The sequence below is a fragment of the Oxyura jamaicensis genome, chromosome 12 (assembly GCF_011077185.1).
Source record: "Oxyura jamaicensis isolate SHBP4307 breed ruddy duck chromosome 12, BPBGC_Ojam_1.0, whole genome shotgun sequence".
Lineage (NCBI taxonomy): Eukaryota > Metazoa > Chordata > Aves > Anseriformes > Anatidae > Oxyura > Oxyura jamaicensis.
This window is the reverse complement of record NC_048904.1, coordinates 8,063,168-8,079,444: the sequence shown is the minus strand read 5'-3', so window position 1 is coordinate 8,079,444 and position 16,277 is coordinate 8,063,168. Positions and strand designations below refer to the sequence as shown.

Genomic DNA, 16,277 nt, shown 5'->3' with positions numbered 1-16,277 from the left:
ACTGCTCTAAGCCAAGAGGTTTAAAGTAGCTCAGTATGTTTACAAGTACATTCGTAAGAACTTTCAGTAACAAAAACTGTTAGCTCCCCTTAGTGTGATACTTTTCATTTATTTTCCTATCTAAGTTTATCCCAGAAGTTAAATTCTGTGAATAACAAATCTTCTTGCTCCATATATATTGTTAAATAAGTTTGTGTTGTGTTCTGCCCCTGCCCTCATTTACTTAATCTTCCATTAAAAACAGAAGTAAACTCATGTACTACTCTCCTGTTTTTGTTTTAAACAGCAAGTGAAGCTGGGTAGTCCAGATTATGTTGATTGTAGTAACGATGAAGCAACTGAAGATTTCATGAAAAGAATAGAATGCTACAAGAACTCATATGAGACGTTAGATGAAACTCTTGACAAGTAAGAGATTCAGTAATACTGTGATCACAACTGGGTTATGTTGAGATGTTTCATTAGGGGTTGGAGGATCCCGTATTAGGATGAGGGCTTTCTAGTCATGGTTTTCATGTCCTGACATCTTTTTCCACTGGTAAATGAGAGACAGTTGACTGGAGGCATAGCCTGGAAGCATGCTTGCTTGAGGGAAAATTGGCCTATGAGTTTATTCTGGGACAATATTCTTTCTGTTTTTCCCACTTGGAGAATGGTATGATTTTTCTGGGATAGAAACACCATTTCTAAATGATTCCAGATGAGATGTACTGGTCGGTTGTTGCTTTTTTAAAAAAATATTTTTATTTTTAATGTGTAGCAGGGGCCTGAGTGATTTGTAAGCATAACTTAATTTGTTGACATGGCTAGGATGAATTTGGAACACATTGTTCTTAAATGTGATTTCTAAATGTATTCATTTACCCTTGCAAATAATGCTGTACATGCAGGGTTGTGAGAAAGTTTCATATCTAAATTATCTGCCCTCCTGCCAAAGCATTCAACTGTTTTTCATTAACTTTCAACATTTGAAAGTAAGGTAGGGATGAATCATGTGGGGATGAACCCCGTTTCTGTTGTTACAGTCCAGGATTTCATTTCGAGTTGCAGTCATACCAGGGGCTCCTGGTTTGTTTAAGGAGCAGTGCTATAGGAAGGCTGAGCTACATTTTAATGTAATAGAGTGTAAGCAATGTGAAGCTGGTTCATTTAGATCAGTTCATGCATGAAATATCTGTGATGGACCTAACTGTTGTGCCTGTGTGAAACAGTAATGATTAACTCCAAAGAATACAGTCAAAGATGAGATGATGATGCTTGCTTCTTGTCACCTCCATTTGATTTTATTACAAATATTCTTGTGTTATTATAGTGTAATGTCTCAAATGCATCTCTAGAAAACAGTGGTGGTTATTTTCAGCTTATTTGACTTTTGTCCTCTTTTAAATTAGATGCTACTCTGAAATTGTAGCTTAGATGAGAAAGGATAAGGAAAGAAAATTGAAATTATAACCTCTCTGATGCTGAGAGAAAGTAGTGGGGTAAATTGCAGTACTGTTAATAAGTGGTTGTTAGAGTGGTTGAGAAAATGTCCTGCTTCAGGCTAGTCCCTAGTCCTTCTGGTGCTTCAGGTTTTCTGGAAGGGTTCCCAGAGACCATGACTTTGTGAACCTGGGTGCAATCAGGCAAATAGTTGCTGTGGGAAAAGTGTTTATAACCTGGAGAAAAATATTCAGTATCATAAAACAGCTGGAAATCTTTTCGCAGCTGCTGCTGTTGAGTGCCTACTCTGAATCTTCCTGTCAGTAGAGGGATGTTTTCCCAAGAACAGGATCTAGATTTGAGAGACAGGCTGCAAGTAAAGGGAACAAAAAGGAGGTTTTGTGAGGAGCTCACATGTGGAAGAGGAATAGAATTCATCTTGTACTTCCAGGGTACTGCGATGTTCCTGTCACCATTTGAGGATTATCCCTTAGGACTACTACATATGCCATGGGTAACTGAGGGTTTATTCATTGCTTTGGCTTGTTTTTTTTCTGTTTTATAGTGAGAGAGGGCATGGGAAGATTGTGATATGTGCTAATAGAAACTATACCGAATCTTCATTTTTCATTGTTGTTGTTTGCTTATGAAAGGGATCTTTCTTATATTAAAATTATGGATGTTGGAAGGAGTTACCTTGTGAACAGAGTGATGGATCACATCCAGAGCCGGATTGTCTACTACCTCATGAATATCCATGTGACTCCTCGGTCAATCTACCTCTGTCGACATGGAGAAAGTGAACTCAATCTGAAAGGGAGAATAGGAGGAGACCCTGGACTGTCTGTCAGGGGTAAAGAAGTAAGTACCTCCAGAAAAAGCATGCCTCTGGGTTTAGATTGTATCTCTGCATGTGTGTACAGCCTGTTCTGTGTAACTACAACTTTCTGCCTCTCCACCCTTTTCCTCTTAACAGGTTAAAGATTTTATTAGCTGTGTATGTGGATGGACATGCTTTGTGCTGTGATTTGGTATCAGCTCTTTTGTCTGTCATTGATTTAAATTTCTGTTTATCCTAGATCACAGAGCAGTTGTCAAGGAGGCTGTAACTTTAATTCTCTTTTTGTAAAATCCTAACTTGTTGAATAATAGGGAAAAGTTCACAAGTTAAAGATGAAGGGAAAATTCCTGGAGATAAAGATGGGAATGGCAGAACATTTGTGTCTTCCTTGTACTCCTTTCTTTCTCTTCCTTGTTCTTCTTGGCTTAACAGAACATGATTTTTTTTTTTTAGCAAAAACTTGACAGATCATGTAGAAAAATTATAATGAGCTTACCGAGGCTAGAGCCTGCAGATTCCAAACTGAATGTAGTGTCCTGTTTCTGAGCCCTCATCCAGTGTCTCATGGTTTTTATTTCAGTTTGCCAAGAGCTTGGCACTGTTCATTAATGAGCAAAATATCAAGGATCTGAAAGTTTGGACCAGTCAGATGAAAAGGACAATTCAGACTGCTGAAGCTTTGGGAGTGCCTTACGAACAGTGGAAGGTTTTGAATGAGATAGATGCAGTAAGTCCATCTTTTGTAAACATCTAAAATGTTTCTTTGTTTGCTAGGGATGAAGGAAATGTGTCACTTTATAATGACATGCCTTTTATGGGATAGAAATTCATTTAAGCAGTGGTTCTAAGAGGCTAGAAAAACTAATTCCTGTTTACCGGGTTAAATATTTTATAAACATGTAATAATTTAATTTAATTTTGGTTTGCCTTTCCTGGTAAACACACATTCCCTAGTAGAAGAAACAGTGCTAAGAAATTTTTGGTAGGTGGGGACTGGAAAGAAAAACAAAACAAACAAACAACAAAAACCGAACTGGTGGTTGGCACTTTCCAACTGCACCTGTAAGATATAGAGGAGCTGCAATAGATAAAATGTAACCTTGCTCACATAGTGACCTTGCTTGCCAACCTATGTAGTGTTACTCATAGAGTGATTTAGAAATTCATTGTAACAGTGTCTGGGTGCAGCCAGGTGTTGCATTTGTCATGCATTAATATGTTCTCTCTTAAGTACCAGATTAAATGAAAGCAATTATCAAATGACATTTACATGTGCTTTTACTATCAGAGTGATATTTGCTTTTTGCACTGTTGGAAACATGCATATTTTAATTATTTGTATTACCTGTAGGGAGTGTGTGAAGAAATGACATATGAAGAAATACAGGAAAATTACCCACTTGAGTTTGCACTGAGAGACCAAGACAAATACAGATACAGATACCCTAAAGGAGAGGTATGCTATTTTTTCTCCCAAGGTGACTGAATTCCTTGTCTTCTTGAGTGCAGGCATGCTGGCTTCAGGAAAGAAAAATGTTTTAACGTTAATTAAAAGGTTGTCTGTCTCCAGGGGAAGGCACATAGGGACTTGTAAGAACGGAACGTGAGACCATTTAGTCTGATTCAGGGCGTCAAAATTCAGATTTAAAAAAACAGTTGAGGTATTTGGTCTTGTGAGCATCGTTTTTATGCTGGTCCTGCAGTGATACTGCAGGAAAAATGATTGCATGGTTTCAGCATATTGCACGTGCAAACTATCTAGATTACCTTTTTCTATTCATTGTTGTTGTAGACAATAGTTATTTTACAAGCAGTTAAGGCTGAAAAGCTACAGAAATCCATAGCCATATTGGTCTTTCACTTTAATAAATTCCTTGCCTCTGGGAAAGTAACTTGCTGGCAGCTTTTCTAAAGCAAAGCCATTCCAGTGGAGCAGTTACCAGATGCCACATGGCCTGGGTGTGGGTGCTAAAGGCTTAGGATTCAGGGCAGCAGGGCAGGGGAGTAATTGGAACAGCTGTTCTGTCATTTGTGTTGCCCCCTTGGTAATGAGGAACCAGAGCTGTGAGATCTTCTTTCCCTAGCAGTCAAGAGTAATCAGGGTGATGAGAGCAGCATGTGAGCATGTGCTTGCAGGTGTGACCCTGTCTTACTAATGAGGCAGTCATTAAGCTGCAAAGTTCTCCTAATCCATTGGAGGAAGAAATGTTTCTTTTTTTTGAACTGAAGTCTCCTCTGGGATGGTGACAAAGCACTGCGTTGCCTCAGGTGGTCTGGTTGATCTCAGTGGTTGTCACAAGCAGCTTCCATGCAGCCGGTACCTGTGGTTCCCACGACAAGGGCTGGATCAGCAGGCCCTGTGCCTGGGATGAGGGGAAGGCCTTCTGCTGCCATAATTTCCTGCTCTGCTGGGCCCCGGCGATGTGTTGTGCTCCCTGCATGTAATGCGTGACGCATCCTGGAAATATTGTTTGCTGTGCATGTGAAGATTAACTTGAGTGCACACATATAGAAACCTTGGTGCAGCAGCAGATTTGCTGTGCATGTGCTGTTGGGGACGTGGTGTGAGAGAGATCCTACCTCCTGCTTTGTGACTTGAAGAGATGGTGGCTGCCAATGCCATACCAGTTCATCTAGCCCATGGTTTATTTTCAAAGGGCAGCCTGAACAAGTTAGGCTTTGTGAACTGTTTGTGTGATGGCTGTAGGCTGGGCTTCCCAGATTTGTGCTTGGAAGGGAGATGCTTTTGAAGATGTGGTATGGAAAATACTGTGCAAGACTTAACCTGTACATTTGCAGATGTTCTGAATTAAATTCTAGGGAATTTTTTGGAAATTTCTGAGCATAGTGACTAATTTAATAAAGCTTTTCCATGAAGGAGATATTTTTTTAGTTATATGTGTACTCTTTGATATATGGAAGATCTAAATGGTGGTTTTTAATTTCAGGAAAATTATTACTACAATAGTTGCCAGCATCCTAATATAACATTTAGAAAATGGCTAATGTGAAATTAAGATCCAATGTATATACATATACCTGTTAAGAGTTCTCTTTTTAATGTGCTATGTTTTTCTTCTTCCCCCTCTTCGCCATCCCCAGTCCTATGAAGATCTTGTTCAGAGACTGGAGCCGGTAATTATGGAACTTGAAAGGCAGGAAAATGTGCTTGTCATATGTCACCAAGCTGTCATGCGCTGTTTGCTTGCATATTTTCTTGACAAGCCTGCAGGCAAGTCTTTCTCGATAAGTTACAAATAGTCTATTTTCCTCTATTAAGTTAGTTTGAAAATTTACTGATTAAGGTTCCAAACAGTGAATTCAACCATGCCGTGACAATAAAGGGAATTGTTTGTGCTAGGCATGTATACAACTCTAATTTTTCATATTTGATCTGCTCTTGTAGCTTGGTAGGTGATTTTATTGAGCTGCTTCTCACCTGAAACGCTGTGATGTTTGTTTTTCCACTCTGTCTTAATAGCATTTCTGTTGTATGCTAGGGAATGAAATAGATACACTGTCAGATAAAAAGAAACTTTTAAGTGATTGGCCTGTAACATAATGATAGAGTTAATGTTCTTGTAATCTGTGTTTTTTTTATATATAATCTGATGTTTCATTTCTCAGAGCAACTGCCTTACCTGAAGTGCCCGCTACATACTGTCTTAAAGCTAACCCCAGTGGCTTATGGTAAGCAGTATTTCCAAAAAGATTAAATATAGTGTTACTAATGTCCGTGCCATTGGTAAAGTTTGTGAAGTATTTCAGTTAAAACATCTATTTTGCTGTAAAAGAGAATCAAACGGGACTGACTTTGCATGTCTGCCTGTGCAGCTTTGTTAGAATCAACTAATCTTTTGTTTTTTATTTTCTTTGTGTTATGCCAAAACATACATTTTTATTAGCAGGGGTCTTGAAGTACCAGTGGTTGAAACTGCTGATGGAGAATTGCCTTGGGTATTCAGCTCATAGGCTGTTTCACTAGCTTGTCTGGCAAACTTGTGCCACTTAGATCTAGTACAGTAAGATCTCAGTTTCTGTTGATGTGTTTGAGGGTATTGTGCTTTAGAAGACAAGCAAATCTAAATTAATGTAGGTTTAACATATTATGAAGCGTTCCCCTTACCCTTTAAATAGTTTTGTTCTGTTTTCCTGAAGTATTTGTTTGTAGACCTTCACATTGCCACATGAGCTTTTGTTGTTGCTGGCATATGCTTGTCAGCAGCTGTTATTAGTGCTCAGCTTGGGGGCCTTAGCTGAGATTTGTTGCTAGCTTGTAGAGTGCAGGGTATGGGTTGCAACATGTACTTCTTACTGGTTGTAGGCTGCTTGCTAATTAAGTTTTGTTTGAAGTTTAGCATGTGCCTCCTGTTAATTTTCTTTAAGTGATGGCTTAATTGTATTTTCTGATACCTAATCACACTTCAGACAAAGTACCCATGAAATAGATTACCAAAAAAAAAAAAAAAACACATCAAAAACTAGTTAAGTTATTCATGGAAAATGCAAAGTTGTCTTTGATTAACTGCTCTGAAATAAGCAGTCTATAACTATACTTTGTTTTGTGTGTAGTTTCAAATAAGGTTGAGACCTGGTAACTAGTGGTTACACTGGGAAATGTCAGAAGAGATTTTTGTCATTTATATGCAGTTAGCTCCTACAGTAAGTAGTGACACTCTGTGCTTTGGTGACATCTGGTGTTCCTAGCCTTGCATGACAAGCTGGAGTTTTGAAAATCAAGATGTAGGCCAGTTAATACTTTCCTAAAATACAGTCAGTTTTTGGAAGCTGGAATATCTCGACTCAGTAGTCGTGGACTGCTTCCACAGAGAGGTCGTCCTTTGGTCTTCTTTGTGTGTGTGTATAGTTATTTTTTGTTTGTGTATGTGTGTTTGTTGTTGTAGTGGGAACTTGTGTGACTTTGCTCATAAACTTTAAGAGGGCCTGGATGTTTTCAGTGTTTACTTGCAGTCGAAATGAGGAAGGAAAAGAAGTATGAAATACTATCCTTGACCTTTTGACTTCAGTGAAAGAAGTGTCATGTTTCTTTTTTCAAGTGTTTGAAACACGTCTGATTAGGACGTTTCAGTTGACCCAGTTCCTGGAATTTGACCATCTCAAAATACAGGGACTGTGTGAAATATTTCTGCACTAATACTTCTACAAAATCATTTCAAGTTGATGCCTCAGTTGGGCCCAGCAAGGCAGGATGCATGATCAAACGCAGTGCGTTTCGCACCTTCCAGCTAATCCTGTTCTGGGGAGGCATCTCCCTTAGGGGTTTGCTCTTCCTGGTGTTTGAAGCCGCGGTGCCTGATCTTTAGAAGGGGAACTCTGTTACGGCCTGACAGCTGGATGAGGATCAGTTAGACCCTTACTGCTCAGCCCAGGGAGTGAAATGTATTTATGGGGGGGGCAAGGAGCAGACCGTCTGTTTGGGAACACACAGGGGAGAGGAACTGCACCTTGCTGTACTTTTGAACTTGCACATCAGCAGATAAAAATGAGTTAGGAATATGCACATCAGCAGTTAACTGTGGAGTAACTCATGTGCCTCTGGTTTGTATTTAAACTTTAACAAAGGGGATTTTTTTTCAAGGCCTCCGTGTAACCAGGCCTTAGCACTGGCCAGCATGGGAGATCAGAGCTTTCTTTTGCTCAGTTGCAGGAATTCATGAACAGAAGGAGGACTAGGGTACTCCCCCAGTGCGAGAAGCATGCTCCCCCCCCTCCCCCCTTTTTTATTTTTGTTGGATATTTCTGAGTGTTTGCCTTCCTGTGGTGTTTGCTCAGTGTTTGTGACAAATGGGGTTCCTCAGAATCTGCTTCCCCAAGGAAAGGCAAATATTTGCCATATTACTTTGTATTAGTCTATTGAAGTGCAATGGCTTTCTAAGGAAAGGCTGAAGTCACCTTTTTCTGGCGTGCAACAATCTTATGGAGTATGTTATGAATTCAGAGTTTTCTGTTCACTTATTTCCTAAAAACTTAATTTGTTGTTTGTAGTAGGTGATGGACTTACGTGTGGTAAGACAGGGGAATTTACCTATTAGTGTTGTTTTTTGTAGCTTTATAAAAATCATGTTTGTGTGAGATCTGACTGTGTTTGGCAATTTGATGTTGCTTAAAATGGTGTGGTCACAGTGTATTGAGTAATTATTCTCTAAGTGGGTCAGCTTGTACTAGCTAATAGCTGTGTCTTCTGAGCATTTGATTTTTCTTACTCTCTGATGTTTTCCATGTTGGGGTGAAGAGGAGAAGCTCCTCTCCAGAAGGCAACTTTAAATTCCAATTTAGCTGCAGATTAAGACTCTTGTTTTGCACACATGAGGAACAGGAGTTGCTAGCAACTCGAGGCGTGCCTTGTAATCATTTCCATGTTCTAAAAAATGGCAGCATTTATTTTCTGTACTACAGTCAATTCTAGTAAGTCTAGGATGTTAAAAAACATTGCAAAATTACAGAGAAGAATCTTCGGATTGGATGCTTTTGTTTCTGTATGTTTAAAAGTGGGAATTCTTGTTTCAAAGAAAAAGATAAAGCTAAGGTCAGAATAGGGGATGGATTGTCAGACTGAGAACTGTATTCATCCTGGCGAAATAGATTCATTTCAATAGATTTATCGGTTCACAGTTTGAGAAATTCTGGTATGAATCAATATTTAACCTTTACAAACTGAAAATTAGATTAATTAGATTGCATCTTAACTGTGAGTTCATTTTTTTAAAACGGTCAAATTCTAAAAATGTTTTCTATCAACAGGATGTAAAGTAGAATCTATATTCCTGAATGTTGAAGCTGTAAACACACACAGAGATAAACCTGAGGTAAGAATATTTTTAAATCAGACAACCTGATGTAATGTGCTGAGCTCTTTTCCGTTGTCCTTGTGGTTAGAAATGATTTGGTAACTCTGCAGAGCATATTTAATTTTACATATTTACATTTTACAAGCTTTACTACTGGTGTGCTGTTGTGGGTGTGGGGATCCTTTTTATTGAGCAAATTTACCTAAGAGCTCTAACAGAGGTAGTGTTTTATCTTCAAAAAAATATGTATAGAGATGAATGAGAATTTGAAGACACGATATCAATCTAAAAACTTTAGTTCTTCCAGGCTTTGTCATTCAGCATAAGTAGAGTGCTGTTATGAATTATTTTGAGTATGCTGCTGTTAACTTATTTTGGAGAGAGTCAGTAATGAAGTCATTAGGTTTTTTCATCACTGTGATTATTACTGTACGCTTGGTAAAGCAGTACTGGTGGTGCTGCCAATACTGCAGCAGCTGGAGGCCAAGGCTGGAGAGGTCTCAGGTCTCAGGATACAGCAGAACTGGGGAAAAGGAAATTGAGTGTGTTTGTAAACTGGAAGTGGAGGTAGAATGGCGGCTGTGCTAGCTTCGTATTCTCTCTGTGTCATGTGCTTGGGTTGATTCTGCTGCTCGTGTAAAGTTCTTAAAATAGAAAAGTTCAATTGGAAGGGGCCTTCAAAGATCATCTAGTTCAACTCTTCCATGGCTGCATTATGAAAGTTATGTAAAGTGTGTCATGATTAAAAATTTCCTGTTCCCTTGCATGTCCTCATGCTAATGCCACTAGGTATGGCAGTGAGTCCTTGCTGAGGTTATGAGCTATGCCTCCTAGTGAATTAAAAGTCAGTCTGATAAAGTGAGAAAAAAGGGCTTTTCAGAATATTCAGCCATTCAGAACAATGGCTTATGGTGAAAAAGAATATAAAGATAAATGTGTTCTTTATGTGTGTGTACAGCACGGCACAAGACACAAAACACCTTACTTATGTGAGGGTACACGTTTGTGGTAGTTGTGCAGAAATGCTGGAAGAGTCTGCAGAGAACCATTGTTTCAATGACTCGGGCATTATGAGTTCTGAGAATAAGGACTTTTGGTCATTCATAGCAAATACATTTTCCATCTGATATTCATGTTACATATTTCTTCTCACTGTTTCTCTTTCCCTCTTTCTTTGTGCTTTACCGCTTTCGCGTCTTTGTTTGGTTTGTTAGGTTCATGAAATCCATTCTGATTTCACAGTGCCTAAAAGTGTGGTGAAAATAAAAAAAAAATTACTTAGAGCGGGTGTTAACATCATCTGTGTTAAATAATGCAATCAATTGAACATCTATAGTTTGTCTGATAAAATACTGGTGCTGAATTTACAACGTGCTAAAGTTTCTTGGGAATTGCTGTTGAAAATACCACTTCTCTAACTGAAGGCGTTAATTTTTGGGGAAAGCTTTTAACATGTTTGGCAAACAGTGTGGCCATACTGGCCCGGGAGTGCAGTTGTGTTTCAGGTGCACGTAGAGGATCAGACGGACAGTTGCGCTGCAGTGCACACAAAGGCACAAAGCTGTTTGTTTAGAACAGAAATAGACTGACATGATAAATTAAAAAAAAAAACCAACAACGATGTTTTTAATAAAAATCCCCTAAACGCCCTTCTCCCTGTCCCCACAAAGATGCCCAAAGCAGTGGAGTTTAGGTGATGATATGTTGTGCATTTAGGATAGCTGCATGGAGGGCCAGGTTGATTCTGTCTGCATTTAAACACTGCTCAAAGGGCTCTGAGTTTCAAAAGCTTTCATTTACATAACCTACTCAAATGTTAATTGTTTCTGTTAAATTAAATTCTCAAATAGTCTATTGAAGTCAAAGCATTTAATTAAGTTTAGCATCACAGATAACGACATTGTTAAACAATGAAACTATTTGATTAAGAATTGCTTACTGGACTGTTCTGTGCCCCCACGAGTAATTTGTAGTCCGTGTTTCAGGACAACGTGCTCCTTATCTGCTTCAGCTGAAAAGACGTATTTTCACACTGCAGGCAAAGCTCTGGAGTTCTTGTTTACAGTATGTGTAAACCTCATTCTGTGAGGATGATTTGTCTCAAGTGGATTGAAGCTGTGCGTTTGTCAGCATTGTAGCAGCTTACGTTCCTGACCTTTTCAAATGAAGGAGTCCAGTCTTTTTACTGAATATAAATCAGGGGAACTACTTGAGCTATTGCTTGGGTCCTCTCTTCGGGTCAGAAAGCAAGTGCTTGGGGTAAAACATCTACTGTGTGCTTTTGTCTTAGGTGGTAAGTGACAGAAAGGGATATTGCTCAGAGCAACAAATCCAAATCCTATTTTTCCTTTTTTTGGGGGGTGAAGTGAGGGAGGATTATTGAAAGCTGAGTTCGCTTACCACAGTGTCAAGCATGTCAGCACGAAGCCTGAAAAATGTGTTAGCGGAACTGGCAGTGGTTTAGACTAAAGCAGGCCAAATCTTAGATCAAGGTCTTAGAAAGATCTTCAGCCCAGTTTCTCATAATCTGTATTCTTGGTAGAACGGAAAACAGCAATTAAACAGCCTTCTGGATTTACGTGAGGTGGTACCATGGCAGGCCTGATTCCGGAGACTTGTTCTGCGTGGCCAGAGTCAAAGCTGTGCTTCTTAGTGTTTTTTTTTTTTCCCTCTCTCCCTACCACCTCTGCAAAACGGGGTGAGATCTAGTCAGTGCAGTCTTGAGCCATGAAGGTGTGTGGGAAGAGGCAGGTATAACACATGGCTTACCACACGATCAAAGCTTGGGAAGGAAGCACGTGGCATAGTTTAGCAAAGCACTTAAAGTTTGCTTATTTGGATAGAAGTGTACATGCTGGAGTATGTGTTTAAGTGGATTCCTGCCTGGGCCCGTAAAAGACTTCCTCCTAAATGTGAATGACTTGAGCTTTTGGTGGCATCAGCATGGGATCAGTGATTACTGTACATACAATTTCCTGCCGCCTGGTTCTGGGACACCAGCCAGCTGTCAGTCTGCCGCATTCTGGGGCGGGGGCATTAAAAATAAAAACCTCTGCTTTTCTATAAATGCAGCTGTGTACTTGTGAAGGTACAAGTGATTGGTGTTTTTGTTGGTCTTACTGCTGCGTGATAAATATTCTCTGTATTTTTATTATTACACAGAATGTAGACATTTCCAGACCTCCTGAGGAAGCTCTTGTAACAGTCCCTGCTCATCAGTGAATCCTGTGTCCTGATCAACTATCGAACTTGGGGTGCCGTTTTCATCCTACTACTTCAAAATAAATTGAAAAGCAAATCATTCCAATCACTTTGAAATAAAACAAACAAAAAGCCCACAAAACCCACAAACCCAACAACTCAAAACCCAAAGTAAAGCTTTGTACAGTGGCTTGAAAAAAATCATCAAATCACAATAAAACTGCATCGCCCTGCTTAATTTATTGTGGATGGGTTGTCAAACGTTAATCGGCTGACACTGGAAAGCTGTTTTTGTAAATTGCTGTAATGTAAAGATCCTGCAGCATTAATTTTTAAAGTTATTGTAACAGCCAGCAATCGTTTGATGTTAGCTGAAATGTGTTTGTTCGTGAAAGCTGTGAAGCACAACATCATGCATGAGATACGAAAAAGCTGAAGTTCGTTTTCCAGGCACCATTATTATCTACTTCAGTGCCCTTGGGAGTGATTGGACTGCTATGTAGCATAAAATAACAATCCATAGTTACCGTGCAACCTTAATCCTGCTGATCTGTAGCACTAGTGCTCTAGATGTGCTAATCAATGATGCGCTGTTTGGAAGAGGGTAGCAAGTTTTCACTTAAGCCCGCTACAGTTATTGAAGGTACAGGAATATGTAAAAGTGTTTTTAATATAGGAATGGCTTCCCTTAACAGCTGTCCTGCATTAACTGGGCTTCAGAGCTTGCCTGCCGGCAGAAGTGATTTTAAATTTCCTTTCGGTGAGGAACTAAGACAGAAAAAATAGGTGGTACTTGTTCTGCTGAAATGCAAGGAGTGGATGAGTGCCTCGGCGCAACCACTGGCTGGCTCTGACAGCGATGAATTTTACCTAGGCTGCAGTAAGAAGTGTTGACTGTTTCACAAAGCAGAAGCAGCGTTAGGCAGATTATTTGCTCGCTAGGTTGTGACTTGCCTTGAAAGGCATGGAAACAGGGGTTTTTCTTCCCTCCAGCAGGCACATGATCTCAAAACAGCAGGGTATGCATCCTAAACAGAATTACAACAAAACTTCTCCCATGCTGGAGAGACTGCAGCTTGTTTGCGATGCGGCGTCACGCCTTGGCTCCCGTCTCTGCAATGTTACGGTGGGCAAAACGAGATGGTCTGAGGCATTGTGCAATCGAAGCAGCTTTGTTTATGTAGCATTGAGTCTGGGAAAGGCGCTAAATCACAGAGTCCTTGAGCTGTTTTCTGAGGGGGGTCTTTGTGTCTTGAGCATAAGCAAGAGTGGCATGTTGTGGAACGCTTTTATCTGCTGGGGAGGTTTCTCATACGGTTTGTTTTTCCAGAACTGGGGTTTTGGAAAAAAGTGCGAAGCATTTGCACTTCTGAAGTTACAGCACAGTTTTCTGGGGTTTATAGCATTCAGGAATGTCTAATATAACTAAAGAGTCCCCTGGACAGAGGGCCTCCTGCTGTACCAGTTGATATTTAGTTAAAACAGCATGGGCTTGGCCTGGGGGAATGGGAATTCTCTTTGTTGTGATTATGATGTGGGAGTTTTTGTCGCTTTTCTGTGTTTAATTGCTGCAGCCTCTTTGCATATGCCATGGAGGAGGAGACCTGAGCCTGCTGTACCTGCTAGCACAGTTAATTAGGGAGCCTGGTTGCTTCTTTCTGCCTGGCTGTTGAGGTGACATCCCTGAGAAGTCACAGGGACACATTCCACAGGTGCTGGCAAACCACTCAGAGCTGGCTTGGAGTGCTTTCACCTCTGTGGTTCGTGACTAAGGAAATACCGTACGATTTTAAGCTAAACACGTTCAATTTTTGGTTAAGACAAAATACACGCAAAAAAACAAAACAAAACAAAAAAACCTCTTGCAGGTGTGTATAATGGAGTAACATGGGTTTTAAAAGCAGTTTTGCCCTCTAAGGGGAAAACTACTACTCCCTAGTAGTCCTAGTAGTTTGTGTTGAGCCTTTCCAGAGAGGAGTCGGTGAGGTGCACCTTCTGTTGTCTCACCTAGCCAATTTGAGCTTTTTAGCTTCTTTATGGATATTTTTGTGGTCTAAGAAACCTTGGTCTTTCTGAATATTAAAAGAAATGTGCCTGATGGTGCTGGCTGACTTGATGTCGTGTTCCAAGTCTGCAGAGATCCCATACACCTTGGTTAAGTAGCATTCAAAACCAGGCGCCCGTCGTTTGGATTCCCACTGCTGCGTTCCCTGCGCTCTCCAGCACGTAGCAGCAGTAGTGCTGTTCCAGGACAGTAATTTTGTTCAAGTGTGTTTGGGTAAGGTGCTGCTGGATGGCTGCGGGGACACCTTTTGGTCCTAAAAGCAAGGCTAAAACCTCTGTCTTCTCTGTAAGCGTGCAGTGAGAACAATGCTGCTGCTTGTCTTTCTCAGTCCACGTGGGAGCAGTCCCGGCTGCCGTAATTAAACCTGACGTGATTGCTGTGGGTAGGGATCCACCTCCCATTCAAGGGGCTGGTAGTCCCTTTCTAAGTCTTGCTTCATCTGGTCTTGAGCTAGGTGCCTTCTTTGTCTAATAAGCCCCAGGGTTTATTTGTTAGGCTTTGTCCTACCCAAGTTTTGTTTCATCCACGTGGCAGTTCGGTGTGCTTTGCTCCCACAGCCTTTTTCCCTTTCGCCTGCACTCCGCCTGGAGGACGTCTTGTTCCAGCTTGAAGTGCGTATCAGCGTTCCCTCCTGTGGCTGTCCCAGCCGCTAGGATGCTGCTTTTGTCTGACACACCTTATTTAACTCAACGAGAGGTACCTTTTGTCTTGACCACATTGTTTCCTCGTAGTTTTGCATTGTGGCTGTCCAGTTCTTGTTGCTTGTGGATTTAATTTCCAGTACCTCTGGATTCCTGCAAGTTGACGCTCCATTTCATGCTCCGTTTAATTTTCTTTGAATCAACAGCAGATGCTCAGCTTAAAAGATGTTAGCCAATGTTCTCAGATTGCCTGTGGAGATACCTCCACGGTCTCAAGGAATTTCTGGGTATGTTGCATCAGTTGCTAAGAAAATATGAACAAATAAAACAAATGCCAACACAGTGGTGGTTTTTTTTCCATTGTGGTCATGCAGAGGGTGACTTCTTTTGCCAGCTCCTCATGTTCCTAGATGCCAATGCTGTCTCTGTATCCTGTGCTCTAGAAGGAATGCTGCCTGTGGAAGCATCTTTCTGAAACGGGCATTGTTTTCTTTCCTCGGAGAGAGCAGTTGGAGAGTGGGGCAGGCAGCGCTCGTGTGTCCGCAGAAAGCTTTGCGTGGTGTGCTTATGGTGGAAAATGGGCTGAGTTACCAAGGGCTGGAAGGCTGAGCAGAGAGGAAGGGGCTGACCTTAACACAGGAGAATCAGTGAGGGCAGGAATGACGTTGGCACACTTTAGCCCAGAATCACATCAGGCACTACTCGTTTATCTCGTTTACTTCTGGAATGGCAGAAAATCCTAGAACCTGGGCTTGGAGAGGGGGGTGGTCTGCTTTTCGTGGGGTAGTTTTGAAGGATGAAGTTGTGTGCCTGCAGGCTGAGAGCAGTACCGAGTCCCCCTCTCTGCATGAGGCTCTTCTCGAGCTGGACTAGAGACTTGTTTTGAAAGTCAGCTGTAACCAATGGGGTTATAAAACCACTGGAACGTTACCTGATGCCAGCGTGATGAGCCAATCTGCCCACATGTCCCAAAGTGCACTTAAACTTCATGTTACCAGCTCTTCAGGGAGTTACTCAGAGGCTTCCCAGTGAGATAGCTGCCTACAGGCAGGACCAGAACAGCTTTCTGGCTGTCGTTGAGCCGTTTCTTGAAGCATGCTTGACACAAAGGAGAGGTGACTTTCTCCAAATTGTGTCAGTTTTGTCTGGTTTATGACTTTTGCTGTGTGGTTTTGTTTTTCTCTTACACTGTATGTGTGTCTGAAAGGCTAGAAGTGATTAGAAAAAAATGATTTAAAACAGTGTTTATAATTTATTTATTTTTTAAATATAACAGTGTGATCTCCATACAGTGTGGA

At 40.8% G+C, this 16,277-nt stretch overlaps 1 protein-coding gene across 6 annotated transcripts in view; it reads left to right on the top strand.

Moving 5' to 3' along the window:
• The window catches only part of LOC118173324 (6-phosphofructo-2-kinase/fructose-2,6-bisphosphatase 4), a 44,120-nt gene that overhangs the window by 27,289 nt on the left and 554 nt on the right, over nt 1-16,277 (top strand). For 5 of the 6 annotated variants that reach the window (XM_035337776.1, XM_035337777.1, XM_035337773.1 and 2 more), the window contains 7 exons: nt 287-408; nt 2,076-2,283; nt 2,844-2,990; nt 3,615-3,719; nt 5,366-5,495; nt 5,891-5,953; nt 9,026-9,090. In XM_035337776.1, coding sequence (XP_035193667.1) covers nt 287-408; nt 2,076-2,283; nt 2,844-2,990; nt 3,615-3,719; nt 5,366-5,495; nt 5,891-5,953; nt 9,026-9,090 — 840 coding nt within the window. Of the gene's footprint in view, nt 1-286; nt 409-2,075; nt 2,284-2,843; nt 2,991-3,614; nt 3,720-5,365; nt 5,496-5,890; nt 5,954-9,025; nt 9,091-12,234; nt 12,327-16,277 lie in introns of all 6 variants that reach the window. The other variant, XM_035337774.1, reaches the window with a different exon arrangement.